The sequence below is a fragment of the Rhea americana genome, unplaced genomic scaffold, assembly GCF_003343005.1.
Source record: "Rhea americana isolate MKP2758 unplaced genomic scaffold, rheAme1 scaffold_32, whole genome shotgun sequence".
Taxonomy (NCBI): Eukaryota; Metazoa; Chordata; class Aves; order Rheiformes; family Rheidae; genus Rhea; species Rhea americana.
Window position 1 is genome coordinate 1829426 of NW_028186446.1, and position 22915 is coordinate 1852340.

General features: G+C 37.2%; 2 protein-coding genes across 4 annotated transcripts in view; one reads left to right on the top strand and one right to left on the bottom strand.

Moving 5' to 3' along the window:
• CDK14 (cyclin dependent kinase 14) overlaps positions 1 to 22915 on the top strand; it is a 330258-nt gene that overhangs the window by 28370 nt on the left and 278973 nt on the right. The gene's annotated exons all lie outside the window — the stretch shown is intronic.
• Positions 18611 to 22915, bottom strand: part of LOC146592707 (uncharacterized) — a 20880-nt gene continuing 16575 nt past the window's right edge. The window contains exon 3 of the mRNA XM_085310584.1: positions 18611 to 18753. Within this exon, the coding sequence (XP_085166710.1) occupies positions 18611 to 18753 (143 nt within the window). The remainder of the gene's footprint in view (positions 18754 to 22915) is intronic.

Below are 22915 nucleotides of genomic sequence, written 5' to 3' on the forward strand. Positions count from 1 at the left end.
ATATGCATTTGGTTGCCTGGGTAATTTTACTGTGACTTAAAACTTACACTGCGGCTTAAAATGATGGAAAGTTCTTAGCTGTGTGAGTTGATTTAATTAATCAAGTATATCCTTTTGACATTTGAAAGTCTGATATGCAGTTGGGTATATTATACTGTGGGAACTATTTTTAAAAACWGAAGAATAAGTAACAGAAATCTTGTTAAAATGAATTCTGTAGTTTGTGCTTTATAAAATAGTTGTAGTCTTTGGGGCAGTTCTTTCTTTCAGCTTCTATCCCTTTGGAGTCACAGCGTTGTCATGGTAGTAATTTGTGGGTGAAAGGGGTCATTTTTTTTGTAGGGTTTCTTTTTGTACATTCTATCTTGAGCATGTAAGTCTCTTTCCAAAAAAAAAAAAAAAAAAAAAAAAAAAAAAAAAAAAAAAAGGAGGACAGGAAAAGAAAAATGTGTTCTTGGAGAGTATGTTCATTTATAAAACACAGCTTGCAGCTGAGTGGGAGCATTTGACAACCTGTCTGATAAAGCTGCCTTTGGCACGATTAACTGTTACAGCCATTGAGAGATCAGACTACACTTTTGCTTTTGCTTAGTGCAGCTGAAGAAGACCAGGTGGCGTGTTTGGGTGAAGCTCCTTTGGGTGGCCTGCCCAGAAGTGTACTCCRGGGCTCTGTGCTGTCTAAAGATGTGGCTGCCTTGTAAGAAAAGATACAGCAGTCACTTTCTCATTTACTAAGCATCTTCACTTGAATAGGTGTGTAAAATACATTCAGTCATGTAGTGGAGTCAGTTTAGATAAAGAAAATGGARGTGTTTAAAAACTGCCTTGCTTGTTGTGACTGCAGTATGTATTGATACAGTAGTTCCTTACAATATCTTTTTAGTCAGTTAATTAACCCAAGTAAAATATACCTTCTTATTTCAGGATTTGCCATTTTTAGCYGCCTTGTTTTTTCGGTTGTGCCAAAATAAGGCTCACAGGGAAGTTTGTATCTGTTCTGGATAATGGAATGGAAGGACGCTGAGATCTTGTACCAAACAGCTCCAATTATTTATTAAATCATGTTAGATAACTACAGGATGCATTATTTAAAACTACATATCGTTTTATATGTATTAAAAAAGTGGCTGACCTGATATATCTTATGTGCATCTCCTTGTTCTGTTTCTCTCTCTGCTTCCTTTCATCGCCATGTGAATCCTAATTCTCTCACTTCCTTTTCAAAGTGCCCTTTGTTTTTCCCTCCATCTCTGCACATCTGGTTGTCCTCCACCCCCCCAGCTTGATAGTTTCATTTAAAGCTTTGTTCTACAAACTACATAATTAAGCAATAAGACATGACAGGGCATGAATATTGTTGTATTAATTGAGAGGGGGAAAGAAGGGAAAACTACAGAGAAACAATACCAGCTGGCACTCAATAGGTATATAATTTGCAATTCATTTAGAAGAGAGTTGGCCCATGGGGTGGAATTTTCATTTAAAAGTGATAGCCAAACCCATGCAGCAACTGGATGCTTTTGCAGACGGATAGCTTTTATCTGGAATGGGGCAGCATGATTATTGCTGCAGCTCTTCCTGGTTACTACTGCTCTGTGAGCAATGCTGCTAGCCTGTTGTGGCCTTGCAGCATGGCTCTGCAGCCGGAAAACTATTAACCACAGTTAAGAGGCAGATAGTTTCTTTTGAAGGAAAGAGTATTGCAGTACTAGTGATATTCTTCTGCGGAGAAGTAGCTGTTAATGGTATCGTTCTCTAGTTAGCCAAAGTAACTGTAACATCTGTCTGAGTGGTAGTAATTTAAACAGCCATTTCCACTTGAAAAAGAAAATACTAATGAGTGTTTGGCAAAGACTTGCTATTGTGAAGACTCTACTGCTTGTTAGTCAAAATGATATACAGTAAAATTACATCCTCAAAGAGGAGGAAAGAGGGCAAATACAGTCTCATTCTTGGCAAAAGGGCAAGTTAGTAGCAGTCATGGTGTTAAGAGCTGGGAGAATTAACAGCATGCACTGGGCTGCCAGTTTCACTGTTGTTAAACAGAAAATTGCTGTTTATTTCTCTGCAAATCTAATGGTAGTTTAGTAGTTTATGTACACAGAAGACTTCTTCCATAATGGAGAAGATAAAAGCTGTAGGGGCTTTTGTGCAATTGGGTTGAGTCAAATTAGAAACTTCTAAAAATTACGAATTAATTTCAACCTTTCTGTAGTTTTATGGACTTCCTGTGCTTTAGCTTTCAGATACAGTGAACTCAAGAAAAGCTATAGAACATGCCAACAAATACTTGAAATAACATGACTTGTGTATGTAAATGTCATTGGCTGTTAAACCTGTAATTAAGCTTTCTCTCTCTGGTGTGTGAGATTATAATAATACATTGCTGTCATAATCCGTTATACAAACACAAAATATTAAAGACTAGAGATGCACTCTGCAGCAGCTAATGGACTACAGAGCACTTTGTTGGTGCTCTCCGGCTTTCGCTCCCCTCAGCTTGACAGTAGCTTCTGAAAAATGTCCTACTGTTGCTCTCAAGTTATTCAAGATATGCAAAGGATGGTAACTGATTAGTGACATGGCAATGGCTTCCTCTTCTGTAYGTTTGTAAGTCTGAGGTAAGACTTTAAAGCATATAAGGTGATCTTGGTTGTCTTCTGAGGAGTATCTTCCTCCTGTGCACGTGTGAAGTGACTAGTAAATATTCAGCAATTTGAGCTAATTCTAAGTGTAGTTTAATTACACAGTGCTATGTGACCTGTGTATGTATACATAGCTTTTACTTTATATACAAAATTAATGTGTTTGTATATGATCAACAAAACTAGTTTTACTGGACAGTAGTTTTAATGCTGTACGGCTATTCTGTTTGAGAAATTATTTTTTTAATGTGTGTGTGGATTTTTTTTTCTTTTTAAGCAATTTATGATACTGTGGCATCAGAACCATGCTAGAACCAAAATTCTTGTGCGCAGCCATGTTGTTCAGAAATTCCAGATAAAACATTCCAACTTCTTAGTCATAATTTTTTTGGCCCACAATTGGAATTGAGACTCACTGCATTTTCATGGCTTTTCTAGCCAGTTTAATAGGCAGCCTTGTCCTAGTCATGTATTCAAAACAAATATCTCTTAGTTCCATATATCTCCCTGTAGGCCACCTTACTCTGAGTAGTGTTTTTTTTTTGGCTTTCCAGTAATTACTTCCATTATATTGATTTTTTTTTCTTTTCCTCTCTTTTCTCATGTAGGTAGAGTGATAATTTCTTTTCTAGTAATGTTTGTGATCTTTACTGTGTGTGCTTTAAGGTGTATATATACGTGTACTTGGTTTGTTGTTCTTGTTTCTCCTGAGCTGAGCTTCATTCGCTTGTCAGCTTTGTGAAGGCTAGTGATAGGCATATGTGGGCAGTGCCAATAATGTTGAGAATTTAACATGAATATCTGCGGGCAGAATGTGGATCTACTTTGAAAACTGTTGGAGTTAATTTGTTAATTTATTCATTCTGTATTGTACTAGAATAGCTTTGAGAAAGTTGCCTTGGTCTCTTGGGAGAAATTCCCTCRTAAAGATAAATGAATAAATAATGAAAATTTGTTGAGTCATCTTTTCAATTACAGCAAAAAAGTTGCATTTCTTTTATCATAGTCTCTTTAAAATGTTGAAATCTAGCATACAACAAGGAGGGAGAAACTAACTTTCTTTCCTTAATTTTAAGGTGTTTCTTCTGTCTAGACTGTCCTGCTGCTTTGAAATGTATCTTGCTTTTGTATGTGCATCAAAATTGAGCTGGACCTTTCCRAAAGAGTGTACTTTCCACAACCCCTCAAAGGCTAAACATATGCCCAGAGCATCAAGTGCATGAATGATGCAAGTTTTGACTGATTTTTTTTTCTTAGAAGAGGAAATGAGATGCAGTCACCTGTTTTTGTGGCTTCCAGTGCAAAATAATGTTACAAAAACATGTATGAATGCATTTTCCAGTAAAGTGTACTTAAACATTATGAGGCTATTTGTGAAGCTCTATTTCTTGCCACAGTAGCTGTAGTTTCCCCCTTAACACTTCATTCTTCACCACACTTACCCAGTGAACTTTGTGGTCTGGCTGTCAAGTCTGTGTTACAGACAAACGACCTGGAAGAAGTACTTACCTTTCCATACCTTAGTTTCCTCATCTGTACAAGGGAGAGCATACCTGCCGTCTTAGGAGACCAAAGTAGCCTGACTAACAATATTGGAAGTCAAATTGTTATGTATTTATCCTTCAGCATCTAATGATTTTCTTATTGTGCCTTTTATCCCTTCCAGTCCTCTGCCACACACTAAGAGAAACCAGTCTGATGTTTTTTCTGTTCTGGCTCACCTGCTCTGAATGTGAACGGGAATTCAATAATTCTGCTTTATGTTCCCTTTTCAGTCTTAAGTGCAATATGCTAAACTTCAATCTTTGTGCCTTCTTAAAATGTGTTCTTACCTTAATATATTCTTGACTTGCATCAGGAAGATTCCTGTCCAGCTTTGTCAACTGCAGATAGCTTGCCCCAGTCTCTGGCTTCGGGGGGGGAGGATGGGGTGGAGAGGACCTCTAATTTTATAGAGTTTTTTTGGTGGTGTTATTTCTTCCTTATTGCTATAAGAATAGTGTCTTCAGTTACATGGTGACGCTTCTTTTTTCAGGCAAAAATGTCAGTAGAAGCTCTTTCTCCCCACTTTTCTCTTGTGATTCACTTAGTTTTCTCCTCTTATAAGGTTCTCTTAAATTTAGGATATTTTGTGTGTATTTTTTGATTTTTGACACTGTAGGGGATATTTCTTATTTGAGAAAGTGATCTTCACTGAAATCATAAAAGAATAATCCCAAACCCCAGTCATTTATGCTTGTGTTGTTTTGAGTCTCACTGTATTGCAAGGAAATAAAATTGCATTTCAGGCTTCTGTAGTGATAAAAAAAATAGATTATGTTACAAAGTATTTGAGGAACTTAAAGAAGTAATCTAAGAGAAACATGGTCATCAGCAGCATACCTAATAAAATTAAGTATAAGTAAATACAYGACAATATGACTAGTACCCTGCCTAAATTTCTAATGAAAAAAAGATTCTTGAATAGCAAGTCTGAAAGGAAAGATGTTGGAAGGGACAGTATACCAAGTGAATACATATCTGACTCAAGAGAAAAATGCGTTCAGTATATGTGTTGCCCTGGAAATCAGGGCTGGTAGTACAGTGGCTTGAATAAACCATTCTATTTCACTATCTTTTGATGCCTGCTTGGTAAGCAGGAAGGATTCAAGAAAAGGATAGTTAATAAAAGAGTAGTAAATGACAAGATCTTGGTGAGACTGGCCTGCCTAGTGGAGAAGGGTTTAAGGTAGAAAGCTGATAGGATAAAACTTTTTTCATCTTAGATAAAACTGTGGCAAATCCAAGTGAATTTGCCATGAATATGGAAGGATAACAGCTTTTTTTCCTAATTGGCGAGAAAAAATTGATGCCAGAACTTCACTATTCTATACTGTGGTATTTTAAAATAGTTTAAAAGCCAGTTGAGATGAAAATGGTCAGAAATAGTTTAAGTTTAGACAGTTCTCACTGAGGTTGCCTGTTTAGTCCTAATTTCTGTGATGTTTAAGGACCTGTGTAGATGTTCTCCAAGAAAAGGAAAATACTGAAGGTCCTGCAAGTCTCCAAAGCCATAAACTATTCCCTGTGTACCTAACTTTGAAGTAATGTACTGGGGAGAAATTTATTCATGATCTCAGCTGGTTATAAGTCTGTGCCCTGGAGCATGAAGATTGAGGTTCTTGCAATTTTTAGTCTACTTAATACAGTTACAGAGGCTATTAATCATTATGTTCAATCCCTTCTTGCATATCGCTAAGCTCTTTGTTCAATATGTTCTGAGCTATTGAACCTCACAGGTCAATTACACAGTGTTTATAAAGCTAATTCTATATTTTGACCAGGAGTGAAAACATAACCCTCAGTGGGATGAGTTATTGCTTTTAAGTCAACTCTTGTTTCTAATATTATAAAAGTGAGGGGAAAAGACCTGATAAATATTCAAACTTTTTAGAGAAAGAGGACTAAATGCAGATGAGCTTTGGAAATTTCTGGAATCTTATCGCTGATTTTGTTTGAATTTGTGGGTAATTTTGGGGTCAATGTTAACTCTTAATGGTTGATTGACTTTGCCTGTCACACGTGGTTTACTCCAGTGGATGTCTGTTATCGCTGCCGTGCTGGGATTCAAGTCATTCATCTGGAGTAGAGTGATGCTCAGCATATTTAGATATTGTGAAATTTCATTTCTCACCCCCCAAAAGAAGAAGACATTTGAACATGGTGGGGATGATTCATCTGTCTCTCTCCCCTCAACACACCCCCTTCTGCCAGTAGCACCTCAACTGGCCTAATTATGCTGATATGATTAAAAGAAAAGCACGAAAAATCCCACAAATGAAAAGAATTGGACCCCAGTATTTTATTGTATCTTCTGAAAATGTCAGGAAATCATGGTTAGTGTTAGAATAACTGTCAATTTATAAAAGGACATCAGCCTTCCAGCCAATTTCACAGACTTAGGAGAAGGACCATCTGGAAGAGAAACGGAGCATATCCAACAATTCCAGGGGAGAATCATCACTGGTATCATTCTAAATTAGTGCAAACGCTCAGCTGCTGAATTGCTACATAAAAAGCTGGTACAACAGCACCTTGATTTTTCCTTGGGGAAAATCATAGTAAAACATTACCCTGACCTGCGGATGAAAGTTCCCTAGCATAAGGAGCATATGCCAAAAGTTACGGGTTTATTTCTCTTCTAACTGTAAGTGTGGTAGCTGGCTAATTTGTATGCCACACAATGAAAACTTTCTGATGAGCTTGCAGTAATACAACATACAGTTCATTATGGTGGGATAGATAAAGTTTGGGAAGTTTCTTCCCAAAATAAAAGATACTTGTTGTAGAAGATACTTCGCTAGCACCCTCAGACGTTTACACTGATTATTCTCTGCTGTAGGGCAGTTTGGGGACTGGCCAGTTTCTGTTGATGATGTTGGAAAGATACTAGACTCTAAGTTGGTTTTTTTGTTTGTTTGTTTGTTTTTTAGATTATAAAACATTTTGCAAATTTAAGAACAGATTATAAGCCACATTTTAACTTAATATGTATTACTTGAATTGCTTTGTAATTTTGTAAGCAAAACAAATGTCTTAAGTGACTAAGGAATAGTGCTGTTTCATTTTTCCTTCTCGCCTCCAAGCCTTGGTTAGCAGTCTTTCAAGTGTGAATAGAATTGGATTCAATATTCCAGTTAGTGTCATCTAATATTATTAGATATTGTGTACTTTCTGCTTCTCAATCATTGAATTACCAGGATACATTTTAGTGTAGAGATTTGACTTCTGAACAGTAGAATAAATTGTGTAGAACTATAGAATAATTCAGATTGGAAGGGACCTCAGGAAATCTCTGGTCCAATTACCTGCTCAAGGCAGGCTCAGCTTTGAAATTAGACCAGGCTGCTTAGAGCTTTTTCCAGTTGGCTCTTGAAAACCTCCTAGGATAGGATCTTGAAAAACCTCCTAGGATATAACCTGACTGGGCAACCTGTACCAGTCCGACTTATGTCCAGTCTAAATCTCCTGTTTCAATTTGTGCCATTGTCTTTCAGTGTATGCCCGTCCTCCCACCATCTTTGCAATAACACGCTCACGGGWTTTGGGGGGCTTCTACTAGTTCTCTCTGAAGTCATCTCTTCTCTAGGCTGAACAAGCCCCATTTCCTCAGCCTCTCCTCACAGGGCAAGTGCTCCCAGCTCCAACCATCTGTGAGGCCTTCTGCTGAACTCGCTCCAATTTATTGACATCTTTCTTGTGATCAGGGGTCCCAAAACTGGATACAGTGATCTAGGTGGAGTCTAACAAGTGCTGAATAGAAGAGGATAATCACTTCCCTCGATGTACTGGCTACGCTGTTGTTCCTACAGCCTGGGATGATTTTGGCTTTTACTGCTGCCAGGGCCCACTGCTGGTGCAGCATCTCTGCCACTACCCCCAGGTCCTTTTCTGCAGAGCTGCTCCCAGATAGGTTGTGCCCAGCCTGTATCACTGCAGAGTTGTCCTTGCTGAATTGCATGAGGTTTCTGTCAGGCCATTCCTCCAGCCTGTCTAGGTCCCTCTGGGTGGCAGCCCTGCCCTTGAGCGTATTAACTCTTCTCCCCCTGTTCAGTGTCAGTTGCAAACTTGATGAGAGTGCACTTGCATCACCTCGTCCAGATTTTTGTAAAGATGTAAATGGGACAGGTCCAGGGGTAGATTCCTGCTGTACTTCCCTTGTTACTGGTGATGGTGACCAGTCCGTAGTTCCCTGGATTGTCATTTAGGCCTTTCTTGAATATGGATACAGTATTTGCCTTTCTCTAGTTGTCAAGGGCCTTTCCCAATCTCCATTCCTACAGTGATAACAGCTCTCAGAGTGTACTTCCCATGGAGCTTAGTATTTCTTTGTCCACTCAACAAGCCGTGTGTGTGTAGAGATGAAGTTTCCTAAATGGTATTGAAGATGCATATACATTAAAAAATAATTGCGTATGCAGGAGTACTGGTAGCTAGTGCTGTGACGGAGTTCATTATGAAGCATAAATCAGCTATTAATGTTTTCTTTGTCTGAAAGAGGAACCTGGATAGCACCTGTGTCTGTCAAGCTTTCTTAATTCCGAGTGTTGCTCATTTTGCTGAATGCTTGTTTCACTGACCATTTTGCTCCTAATTGGCTCTAGGCAAATGCTGCTCAGGATCCTGGAATGCCTGAGCAGATATTGTGAAGTCTGTAATCTGTGTTTTGACTAACACAAGCAGTTGGCCTTCAGGTACCCTAGAGAAGGTTCTCTGAATATTGTATGAAAAGTGAACTATTGGCATTTTAGGTAAGCAGTATGCAGGAGAGATGGATTTATCATTACACAAAACCATCAACATCTCTACTCTGTCTGGTAAAAGAGTCTCTGTAGCCTTTTGCCTGCAGAGCTGACCTCTTGCTGCACTGACTTGGACAGGTGAGCCTCAGTGGTGGGATGTGACGGTGTTACGGAGAAGCAGCTCTACTCAGTGAGATCTGTTCTGGTTTGGTGCACTCCTGCTCACTCCACCCAGGCTTGGGGTGCTCTGCGCTCAGAACGACATGCTAGTGCCTCTGGTATGCAACACAAGCATGTATGTCACTTACGTGTGGAGCTGTTTGCCTAGTGTAAGTGGCTGTAAATGTACTGTGCTAGTTCCAGCTTTATTAGCTCATGGTGATGTTGTGGTACTTCAGCAATAGTGTTTTTGCTATTCCAAGAAGCAACCATTTAACCAAGAATCTTGCATTTGAAAGTGTAGGCTATTAAGTGGGTAATCTTATTTTGTGGTGCACATACATACTATGTCATGGTTACTGTTACATCTACAGTTACTGTATTGCAAAAAATAGAAATGATGTGATTAATACATTGATATAAATATTGACACTCATATTGATGGGTAGCATGCTATAAATGTGTAGTGTGTCTGTATACAGGGCCCTTCAGGGAATAATAAATTGAATTCATGACTTGTTTTCCTGTGCTTACTCAAAGAATAAGAGAATTTTTATAGTGTAAATTAGTCTCACCGAATACACAAGGATAGATGTTGTGTTATATAAGCACAATTGAAATTTAGGTCTTTAACTAAGCTTTTTATTGCAGTCTTAAAATAATGCCTGCGGTGCAGTTGAGGCAAAAGTGGAAGATATTCATACTTATCCGATGTCTTACAAGAACTTTATTTCAAGAAGGGTTTGTAGAGAATATTGGAGACATTTTAAATAAAGATTCTTTTTCTATTTTGAGGAAATATCTTTCACTTTCAAACAATTCTAATCAGTGAAATTCTTTGTCTTGCAGGCCATATATTTCTTATCTCCCATATTTAAGACTATATGTCAATAAATAACTAAAGATCAAATATGTTTTTTTTTTCCAGTTCTCAGTTATGTGATAGAAACTGTTACGGTGGTTTGAATGCCTTTTGTTTAAGAGTTTTCAATATGTCATCTTCAGCTTTTTGTTACCTTCCAGTTCGCTTCTGGAAATAGTTTAATTTGTTAATTCTGATATATAAATCTGAAAATCTCTAGGCCTTTTATATGAGAAGTTTTTTTGCTTCTTGCATTTTTGTGGCCACGTGATTTTCTGCATTATTCTTATGATCATTTCCTGGGGTTAAAATCTTTATGGCATCCACAGCAAAGCTGTTGTGCTTGCTAAATCCATTTAAATCAAATTCTCTAAAGCTCTGGAACATAGTATAGCAATCACAGCTCATTTAAGAGTGACCGTTAAATACGTCAAGGAATGAAGTTTAATGTTGTTTTTCCCTCCTCTTCTCAGAAAAATCATGGGAAAACAGGTGTGTACAATCTCTAACCTAAAGCTGAAATCTCATGACAAGGCAGTTTTCTGAGCCAACTCACATTTTTTTCCAGCAGTCAGTGTGCCTGGCAAGCTAGACTGGCTTTTGTGTAATGACGGTTAACGTTGCCTGCGCATGAGTTAGACYGTTTTGAAACCTTAAGTCTTTCAGATTATGAAGATTTATACAGATGGTGTGGGGCTCTGGTTTCTCTGTTTTACACTTCTCTGGTACATCACTGCATTATCTCACTCCAGATGAAATGAGCAAATTCAGCCTCTTTTGCGATAAARCCTTTTTGTCCCTATTTTCACCTTAAATGGAAAAATCTTACCTTCAGAGGTCTTCAGGACCTGATTCCATCCATCTATGTCTGTTCTTCTTGACAAAAATGTTCTTTGTCTTCCTTTTTGTAATTTTGGCATCTCATCTTCTCTGCTTGTGTCCCCTGAGGAGCATTCTCCTAGTAAACATCTGTTAAAATTGACTCAACCCTTTTCAATCTATTCTGTTCTCTGCTTTTTTCCTAATTTTACTGACGTCCTGTCTSTGTATGTTTGACACAGTATAATGTATASTAACGGAGAACATTCTTGTCACATRTTAGTCCATTTAAGTGAATAAATGTTCCTAGTTTGTYATGGCTTTCCTATGGCACGCTGTGTTAAATTAAGGGTCTCTATAATGCGTTTCTGAGCAGGAGAATAGATTAGGTACTTGAATCAGTRATTTGGAAGGTAAGTAAGTGTCGGGTCTTTGTAAAATTGATATCAGCCCGGTGCACAGGCACAGCTTAATCCACTGGGATGCCAGCCCATTTGAATGGGTAAAATGTGAACAGAGGACTCTGGCTGYGCCAGCTGTGCCAGCTCTGCAGCTGAGCAGCAGCTGGAGCGCTGCAGCAGAGCAGTTGGCAAAGCTGAGGAGTGACAAAGGGACTTCTGAGTCACATATGAGTATAAACAGTTGTCTAGTTGAACTGATTAGAAGTACTTCTATACCTTGGCTATTAACTGATTGTGAAAAATGGAGCTAACGTTGTAACCTAAATCCCTGAGATGACAAATAGACTTATTAAGCATGCAGCACATTTGTAGCTTCAGTGAAATCATTGGAGTGGAAGCAGATTTTCTCTGATTGTTTGGAGGGGAGTGGGGACTCATGATGTGAGTACGTATATATGTTTTTATGCAACTACATCTTGCATTATGCAAATGGATAGGATAGTAGAAAACCATTTTCAAGACAAGCAAGCAAAATAATTTTGTAAAAAATGTGTAAAAATAGTTGTAACTTTAAAGACTGTCACAACATTTTTTTAAAAGTCTAAGGGYACTATAATTTAAAATAATTTGGAAAAAAATTGCAAATTATAACTGGGGGATGAGGGACAGAAGAAGTACCTTTCTGCTGAAGTTTCCCATCGAACTGCTAAGCTCTTGACGTGCTGAATCTGCTTTTGACAGTAATGACAGTAATGGTTATCTCTGCAGAAATAATGTTTTCAGCAAATGTTTTCTTAAGGAAGGTAGTTCAATAACCAGGAAACTAGTTGGAAGCAGAAAATCAGGGTGGTTTGTTCTCACTTTCAGAATATCTRCGAAACTGAGCTTGAAGTTCTGATGCCTATTTGCTCAGCAGTCATGGAGAAAAATAGCAACCAGAAATCTTCCTATTTTATTAGAAAAACAGATAATATTGAACTTACTTAAAAATAAAATGTTTATTGTTTTTCCTGTCTGCATACTACATATAAAGCAGTTTTGCTTACTCAAAAATTAAAATCATGTTATTAATATGTTTTGATACCTTTTAAATCCTGTGTGAGACAAATTACGTGGACATAGTTTTTATTTTTCTGTTTGCTATATTGAATTACATGTTTCATAACACTATAAAAGACAGTAATTTGAATAAATATTTAAATAAGTTCTGAAGTTACAATTGTGATGTATGTTTCTTGCTGGGGATGAAATTTCATGTTTAATATAAAAATTATATTTAGTTGAAAACTGTTGTGTAATGATTATGAGTTGATAACATATAACCAGTTACAGAAAATAACGTAGTGCTAACTTATAACATTCTAAAATAAGCTTTTGAAATGATTAAAATGGATGATTAAAGTTAATTAGGACATACTTCTGTATCAGTGACTTTTATTCATGAAGGCTAAAAGTCATGTCATTAGCCGCCCTTAAAAATCTAGTCTTAGAGAGATTAAATCTTAAATCTAACAATGTGCTGTAAATAAAGGTGTAGTTGAGGAGCTGGAGCTCATCTAAGAAGCTAGTAGCTGATGAGCGCATTACTGGTTGTTCATTTTGGTGATAAGATTCTTTTTATAGTGCAAAGGAATGAAAATGAATTTAATCATGTTCATTCAGTGCTGCAGTTTTTCAACAGTCATGTACTTACCACAAAGTGTTTTCCAGTGATGACCTTTTCATTTCTTAAGTAGTATATCTGACCTATGTCTCTGTATAAAAACAAAAAAATCCCATGCTAATCAAAACAGAAAAAACAAAAAGCAAACTGTGAGCTGAGTTCGCTGTGCGGGTTGTATAAAATGTTATGTTAACTAAAGTCATGACTTTACAATTACGAAGGAGGTGAGACAGACCCTGGAGTCATGTGCAATGACTTTCCTATTTGTCTTCTGAAACCTCATTRCAGTTTGCAGATCTGTTGCCTGTATGAATGCTGATCCCCTAATGCTAATTCTTTGGAGCTAAATGCAATATATCACAGCTATTTTCTGAATGTCATCAGTAACCATGAAAATGCTAAGTACATTCATATTCGTCATTGCATTGTTTAGGGCCTTTTATTTGCTACTCATTGAGGTTAAGCTAAATTTTTTGATTACTTAAATCCAAGCAATATTGTTATTACCATAACAAAAACTGTGGGAGAAAGCACTGCTAGTTCCTCTGAGAACAGATATTTTTTTTTCTTTCATGTTATGCTATACACTTAACACAAAACGCAAGCTTACATTAAGAAATAAGGTTACATAATTTAAATCTGGTTATTTGGTATAGGTTTGCAATGGGTAAGCACAGTAGGCCATACTTTAACACTGCCCACTGCTTCAGAACAATTTAGTGTAATACGATGGCAGTGCAACACACACTCAAATATTCTTGAGCATTCAGTAGTTAAATCAGTGAGACCATATGACCTGTAGTGGAAGACAGTATGGAACTACAGTTATGTGCATCTCAAGACATTGTTTGGGTGTGTGGTGGTCTGAGGACAGAAGTATGTGTGTGTGTGCAGGTGTGTACAGTCACACATGCACGTGGGTAGTGATCCAGCAAAGCTGATACACCTAACTTGGTTAAATTTGGGATGATACTTTCTATATTTTTGTTCAAAACATCTATGTAAACCATGCAAACTTTTCTGATTCAGAATATATAAAATAAAAAAATCTGCTTTGTACAAAATGTATTTCAAAAATGCTTAAAAGGAGCCAAGAGATGACAGAGATGCCAGCAATGCTGCCCTTATGCTAGCTACCGTAAAATGACTAAACATTTCCATAAAGTGATTACCTTTCACATTAAGCTGAGTAGATTACAATATGTTTTCTTAACTGTGTTCTGAAGTTGTGGCATGAGCGAATTTTAAGACTTAGAGTATTGTAAGTGTTCTGTAGCCATGGCTGCTTTTTGATCAATTCAGAAACATTATGGTAGCTTAAGCTATCATAACATTCTCTTAAAAAAGAAAACAGATTACAGTGAGTGAAAGAAGTAATGCTCTTGGAAGGAAGAGGAGACTAGGGGGAGTAAAGATGGCATGTTTATCCTATTGTGCATAATACTTTAAATCTAATTTTATTTTACTACTTTAATAATAATTGTTTGATGCTAATATTGAGCAAAGGTAATACATTAATAACAAAGTTTAAAACCCTAAGGGTGTTTCATTGAGTCAAAGACAGTAAAGGAACACTGAAGGAATGGCTTTCACTGGATCTTACCAAGCTGATGGCAGAATAAAATTTATATAAAAGGCCAAGGCTAAATGATTATATCAGATTTCTGAATACTTTAACAACAGAACCAAGCAGCGTTCTAATACTGTTTCTGCTCTTCTAGCAGACGAAGTGTTACAATGTTTTTGGCAAGTTATTAAATATCTGAGCCTTAATTTTCCATCTGAGAAAGAAGAAAACAATTGTCTTTTTCAGTGAATATTGAAGATAATTTCTTAATACAGCATGGAAATCTTCATATGTTACAGTACCAGGGAGGGAGTATGGTCTTGGAAATACAAAAATGAAGTTGGACRACAGTGACTTAATGTTTCTTCCCCTTGCCCCCATAAAGAAATTGTATCCTGTCAACACTAGTTTTTGGAGCAGGTATCGCTATTTTAGTCTCTTGTCAAAACCAGTGAAATGAACCTCTGCTAAGATTGAAGTTTGGCCCTTTCTGGTAAGAGGAACAGGACTTAGGTTCTGCTGTTTTAAGAGGAAAGACCTTTATGAGGCAATCTAAGAAATATACCTGTTTCTACTAGAAAATAGCTGTGTTTTCCTGGGTTATGTTCCAGTTCTGTTCGTATTAGATTTTATTATGGCAAAACCACTTTTCACAGTGCAAATTGGCAAGTAACTGTGCACTATTTTCTAACTATGCCTTAGTATAGTAGTATGGCATTAACTGTGCCTTTTTTCTAACTTTCTGTGGTAGAAGAAATAAAAGGAATGCTTGTTTGCTGTAAGAACAAGAGGTCTAATGATGGTATTTTCATGTAAATACACTAGTTGGACTTATGCTAAGCCTATGTAAAAATCTTGGTTTGTTCAGAAAGACTTTACATGCATTAAAATATGCCAGTTGTATGTAATGTATGGTTCAGGGAATGTTTGTAGCACTTTAATGCGTCTCCTATTTTTTCTACTCAGTACTTCTATATTAGTGGTTCTGTTAAATACATTTTTTTCATTCACACACTACATTTCCAGGTTTTTAGTTTTTTAGGTTTTTTAACTTTATGCTTACATAAAAAAGTGAAATTTTTATTTTRCTTCCTTTTTTTTAACATATATGCATAGAAATTTCACCAACTATTAGATTTTTCTTTCTTACACTACTGCACAATTCGTGCAGTGTGTCTTATGGAAATGGGGTCACGTCTTTAATTGGTATTCATTTTTTATAAAGTAATATCAAGTCAAAGTAGACTTGAGATTCTGGTTAAAGAACAGCTGTTTGATAAGGGCATGCTTAATGTTGTTTATGTTACCTGGGTTTGGAATGAAAAGCAGCAATTAAAAAATGTAAATGAAATTTCTGGAAAATGACCCCAGGGATGTGCTTGATGTATGTTGTTTCCTAAAGCGCATGTGATGGAGGCATATTACACAATTAAATAAGCAGTGGTATCTTGCCCCCTGCATTCTCTAAAGTTGAGCTTTAGGGGGAATACAGTTGGCAGAGTAAGAGTAAAGGCTGAAGTATTTAGGGCAAGAAAACCCACAAAACCCCCAAATCTAAACCCTCTGAAATGTGTCAAACGAAGTACCAACTTTGAAGCCTGTATTTTCTTTTTTAGAGTTGTGCAAACGAACATGCCCTCACCTGGTGACCCTCTGCAGGCCTTGTGGCAAAAGCTGCTGTAACTTTTTAATTTGCATTGAAATAGCTTAGGAAATGGTAGTGCTAGACCTTGCATAATCCTTGGAATTATGTGGCAGGAAAGGCTGTTTCATTTATGTTATGATAGACACCTGCTTCTAGCATTGAAGAATAAAAATAAGATAATAGATAGTCTAACTGTTCAGGTGTGGGCCAAAAATTTATTTCAGATCTCTGTCAACACTCCTGTCAGCTTTTGCTGGTAATCATCATATTAAACAGTCCTCAGTGAGCCAACATTAGTAAGCTGCACTTATCTTTTTCAAAGATGGATTTGAATTGCTTGACCTCCTGTTGTCAACTGTTTTTTAAAATACACAATCAGTAAGTAGGTCCATCAAAAAAATTGTGCGAGACATCTTAGTTTCAAAGCTTGTTTAAAGCAGAAAGATACCAGCCAAGAAACGAATACAGACTTTATGAGGGATGGCCTGGAGGGCTTCCTTTGTTCTTTGTGCTGAATAAAAATCTAAATTATTCTGCGTGCCTTATCTGTTCATTCATAAAGGAATACAGATGCAACCTAGAGTCACTGTAATTCCATGGAGAGGCAGGAAGAGCTAGTTTGGAAGGAGAAATGTGTCTTCTCATCATCTGATAGCCTATGACTTCTGTAAAGCCAAGGTATTTGCTGCATCATTCTGGAGATGGGAGTTTTCAGGGCAGCTAAGCAGATGTAAGAATGGTCAGTAATTTTAGGAATTGCTCATCCTCATTTCCTAAAATTTCCTTTTAAGGTATGCAGCTGGCAGTCACTGTTCTTATATATAGGCTGTAGCCTGCGTTACGATCTACTTCACAGTTGCTGTGTGTTTATTCTTGTGCTCTTTAGAGTTAGTCTGACTCTTATCTTGCTAAAATTGTTTAATTTTCATGCCATGGAGCAAGCATTTAAAAATTGTCTAGGGACAGTCTTCACTCACCAAAGGATTTTTCTTTTACTTTATTGATTTTATCTAAGTTTTCTCAAACTTGGCTCTTTGAGAAGGTTCTGAGTGATGCTTATTAGGACTTGTTAAAACACAACTAAAACTTTCCAAGATTTCATATTCATGTTGCAGCCCTTCAGAGGAGCTGTGCCAGTTTACCAGTGCGTGTGCAYGTGAGAAAGGACTTCCACTTGAAGGTCATAGGGATTGAGACATCTGCTGTGATTTATCCTCTCAGTTTTCAGGTGATGATCTGAAGCACTTGAAGAATGTAAGAGCAAGGGGGCTATTTTTTTTTCCTGAGTATATTCAGTGCTCCTAAAATATGCAGAAAAAGGAGCCTAACAAGGAATTCAAAAAGTTCAGGAAGGTGTTGGATAAGGATGAGGGTGTGCACTCTGAAGAGATGGAGAGCTGGGAGTAAAGGCAGTTGCAGAAACAGTTTTAGAGTGTTAATGAAGAGACTGGAAGCTAACGGGTATAAAGGGTGAAAGGACAAGARTTTAGGAGTATGGAGGAAGATAGTCTGTAGTACTTGGAGCACAGGTTCCTTTCAGGAATTCGAATCTTCCTGTGGAGTCCTTAAACTCTCTGTTTTGTTTCAACAAAGAGGTGTTATAGCCTGATACATATGCCCTACGTGTGGCTGGTCCGCTTTGGCAGGGCAGCTGTTCCTGCTGTCACTGCTTAAACTCAGTGATAGGAGCCCATTATCTATGATCTGCTTTTTCTGATAGCAATATAAGTACAAATGAATCTGTGTGGGAGAAATCTTCATTATCAAGTAGTTCAGAGAAAGGCACAGCATCACAAACACTGGATTTGAACTGGATTGTTCTGTTAAAATACAGCTTTTGCTGCGGAGACTTTTTTTTTTTTTTTGCACTAATTTTCTTTTTTACCTTCATCTTTTATAGTGGGGTTCTAGTGTTGCCAGTCCATGCAACCTAATTGCAAATCTTCTGACATTTGCTCTTGTTCTGAAATATTTAAAGCCARGCACTTATGTGAGAATCTACATAACTTTTCAAAAATAACTCAATCTTCGTGGTTAGGGGGAGAAGCTAGGAAATGAAATCAATGTATATACTGAAGAACTGCCTAAGATTGCATTGGGGGTTTTAAGTGTGTCTTGTAAATTGCTCTAAAGCTTTGGGGTTTTTTTTGCTGTTGTTGCCCAAGTAAGGGAGGAGGACCTGAGGGGGCTAGGAACATGAAATCTTGAGCTGCTGGTACCAGCCTTTCGAGAAATTGAGAAAGGGGGTGTCCGCCTCCCTAAAGCTGTGAAAACTGTGCTAAAACCAATTAGCCATCTGTGCATGTATGGTAAGTGGTCATTTGCGCTGTTTGGGCAGTTAAAGAACAACCAGCCTTTGTGGGTTTATCTCTCAAGATACCGGTTGCACTAAGGTTAATGAGACTCCTCAGGAATACAAACATCCCAGGTGTAAGTGTAGAGTACTAGGTGTATGTTTTTAGTGTAACATTTCAAATAGGAAAYTGTTTGGGAAGTGTCAAATCTGTGCTTGGCATCTGAAATTCAAAGGCAGCCGTAAGACATTTTGAAGTGATCTTAGGTTTGTTTTTATTGCTGTGGCTTCAGTGGAATTTTAGATGGAATTCCTTCTTGTCTGAATTTTTGCTGTCTTAGTAATGTTATCTGTTGGTTCTTAGTCTTTTTGCATTTTAAATTATTTCCACAACCTTTTTGGAGGACAGACAGATACCCTGTTAAGACATAAAAGCCCTCAATATTATAAGCTCTAAAAGCATCATAGGATTTTTGTCAATCATTTTTGTCAAAATTATGTCACGCGACAGCCATAATGTTTTGCTAGAGGACCTCATGCATATGTTCTCTCAAAGAAATCCAAGACTGTTGAGAATCATACCTCGAAAGATCTTTCTGCAGCATTTACATTTCTAAAGCTTTCAGACCTTTCCCAGTGAAACTTTAGGTTGCACTTTGTCCTTGAAGTGTTCTAGAGGAAATGTTATTCTGTATTTTGATGGTTCTAGACCATCATCTAAATGGTCTAGACAGACCATCTAGACAGAGGGTTTCCTGTTCTAGACCCTCTTTTCCCACTTACGATTCTGAATGAAATGAAGTATTGGTTTTCATGGAAATAACTGTTTGGCTCCTGATCCTGTAAAGGGATTCGTAAGCAGATTTTTTATCCAACAAAATAGGGACCTGCACATGTAAGTCTCTTTATAGGCTGGCTTATTTTTTCCTTGGCAACATCTTGGAAGTTGAATAAAGATTACTACTATTGTATGTGAGGCAAATCATTACTCATGGGCATTACAAGAGACAGGCATAACCTGGCTGAAGGCAGAATGCTTTATTTGAGTATCAGATTATGGAATGCCTCAGAGGAACTATAGGAATTATGCTGTTCACATTGCAAACTAAAGCTCCATGTAGAGTAACTAGAGCTTGTAATATTCTACTGCTGTAGTAGCAGTAATCATAATGATGTTTTGTACAGCATGTCACTGTCCATATAATAAAARTAATACCCAACATGTACTGGAAACTCTTTAAGACAAATACCCTCTTCACTGAAAAATTTACAATAATAAAAGGCAGATATGTTGTAACTGGGAGGACAATAATGAAATGGTGTGACAAGCCCATGTCTTGCTACAAGTTTCCTTGTAGCAAGTTTCCTCTCATCTGTATTGCCTCCTATTTTTCTATACTGAAACAGAGGTAAGAAAGGATACCCTCTTCCTGCTGTATTCCTTTTAATAGGTATCAACTTGGCCATAGAAGTTCCTCTTAACTCTCTGTCTCTAAAATGTCTAGTACATTTTTAGATGTTTTGGCTTTGTATTGTGGTACAGTAAGAATTATTTTCACAACAATCATCCACTAAATTGGTCAAATTAATTGAATTAACTGAAATTAAATGCAGTTCCAGCTTTTTTGCACAGAAGATTTTGCAAGTGGAATTAGTTGTGTGTGAGTTCTGAAGAAGGAAGTAAGCATGTGAGCACCAAGGCAACAGTGCTCTGGGTGAGATGCATTGCCATATCATTCTTATGCTGCAAAACAGTTGTAAATATGCAAACTTGCATATCTTTTGGAATGCCCAAAACAAAAATGGTGAAGTATTAGAACAGAACGTACAGTGGTTTTGATGTGTGATCACCATGGACTTGCAGATRTTTTTTTCTTTGGTGTTTGGAACAAAAACACCCCTGTAGACACCACAGACAGATGTCATTCAAAATCTGTCAATGTTAGTACTTTTTAGACATAGTGACTTAAAACCTTGTTCTGAAAATCCTGTAGCAGTGATTTAAGTGGAATATGGTTCCATTCTCCACTATTAATCTGTCACTTCTATGGAATCATTCACCCGTTTGCAGAGGCCTTGTTTTCTTGCCTTTCCTGATGTGGTAGAGATTCTGACTTGATACAAGGGAGGTGGRCTTAGTGTGGGTAGCTAGATTACTTTATATTTTTCCAGTGTCAGTTAAGCAAGAAGAAAATTGAATTTTGTTAGACTGAAGCAATATCCTTTAAAAATATTTCTTACAGGAATTCAAGAACTTAATATCTGAAATGAAGGTAATGGACGTTCTTTTTTCTCTCCTCTCAGTTAGTATTTTGCTTCTGGTTTTAATTATTGAAGTGTTTTGGRTTTCTTGAATTTTCTTGATAGAGCCCGTATTTTGGGGGAGAGGAAGGGGCAGTTTAATTTTCTGGAAGATAGCCAAACAAATGCTCTTGAGCTGAATAGAACAAWTTTGTTGATGTGTGAATCCATTCCAGACCTTTGTAGTTACTGTGTACTCCATTGCATGCGAATTAATGTTCTTCTACTTCCAAGAAGACGGTAGGACACAATACCTCAAGGGAATCTGTTYAAGAACCTACTCTAAGCAGGGCTAGCTCCTTAGATGATGAAAGAGATGATTTGAGGAAGGAAAAATAGTTTAGGTGGAGTTCTGTATGGGAACGGGAGCTCTGTGAACATGTAAGATGCCCATAGTGGTAGCCATGCTGCCACTAATTGAATTTTGTACAGATAGCTTTCATTGTATGAGGAAGAGCTTCCCCCCTGCCCGTCCTGTCCTGTCTGCAATGTAGTTTTCACCAATTCACTGCTCCTCAGATGCTTTCTGTTTCTCCCTTTAGATGTACTGGGAAAACTGATAAGCTGCTCAACATGCATTAAAACATTTATCAAGTTCTGGACTGAAGTGCCCTTCAGTGAGACTGCCCAAGTGAATGCAGCTCTCTTATCTGAAATACTGAGATAAAACAGGACAAGAAAGGCAGTCTTCAAGGGGATAATGACCTAAATGGTAACAGTATTTATAGGTCAAAGAAAATACATTGTATTTAACCCAGGAGCAGATTAAAAATTAGTGCAACACCTGCAGTTTTGGTGTTTGCTTTCTGTGAGCACTTGTTTCAGTATTGCATCAGGTAGAGTTTTTACATGGCTTCTTGATGTACAGCACTGTGCCAATTTAATTAGTAAATAATAAAGACAGGGTGACTGTAGTGGAACTGTTGTCCATTAGAGAGGACAGCCTTTTGGGCAAATACGACTGGAAGGAAGGGAGATATTTCTCTCAACTACTTCTTGTATTTGATCATGAGAACAATTAAAGAACCAATGATACTCCTAAATCAGGTGTTATTTGAGTTTATTTTTAATATTTTATCATTTTTTTTAAATATTTTGTCAGCAACTTCTTTGGTTTCAATGCACATCACCATCCACCCTTYTGTTTTGCGTCAGACTTGCCAGACATTGTAATTTGTGTGATGTTAGTACATTTTGTCAGATCTATCATGTATTCCTTACAGAACTGTTAAAATACCAAATTTTGAAACTTAGTGGGGAATGGCAACTAAGCCCCCATCCAGAAGACTGTGATGTACAGAAGAGATGGAAAATTGTCAAATGTTGCAAAACTGCTGTTTAGTTGAACTGCAAAAAGTTGCCAAAGGACTTTACAGTGTAGACTATGTGGATGATAAAAAGGTAATACTTTCCATGCTGATGTTTACAAATTGATGCATATGAAGAATATAAGTCCAGCAATTCATGTGTAATGTTGAGTCTAAGCGTATCTGTGTTATTCAGGAAAAGAATCATGGGATCGGTGAATGATGATTTGAAGATATCAGCTCAGTGTTCAGCAGTAGTTTAAAAAATAAATAGACCTTCAGAAATTAATAGTAATGAAATGTAAAATAAAACAAAAGGCTTGTGCTATTGCAGAAATCCAGCTTATGTAAATACCACATCATATGTTAGCCATCATATAACAAAAAACATACAGAAGATGACACAAAGGGAGAATACAAGAATGATCACTTAGAAGTGCAACATGGTTTCCATTTGAGATGAAGGTAATTAGATTATTACTAGTTGTTAGAGTGTAAAACAGAAGGTTGAGGGAGGATGAGATGATAATGCGTAAGATCACGAGCTGAGCATGTGCTGGTGAAGAGGAATAATTGTGCACCAATTCTTTAGCTGCCCTGTAGTTCCTACTTGGTGAGAAATAGCCAGAGCTCTTTTTTGTTTGTTTTTTAAGAGGAGGAGTAATSCAGAACAATGCATATGGTTGTGGAACTCTACCACATGGAGACCAAAATGCAAATTAGTTCAAAAGTGGATTAGGTAAAGATGTGAAGGAAGGTCTAGATTTAATCTTTCGAATTTGGAAATAAACCAGTGGTTSCTGGAAGGATGTACACAAGGAAGGATTGTACTCAATATATCCTTATTCTGCAACAAACTTGATTGCTTTTAGAAACAGGCTGGATGTACTTTTATTCTGATCTCATATGATTATCATTATATATGTTCCTCTCACAGCTCTTTCATTTAGGTTAATATTAAAAGAGAAACTC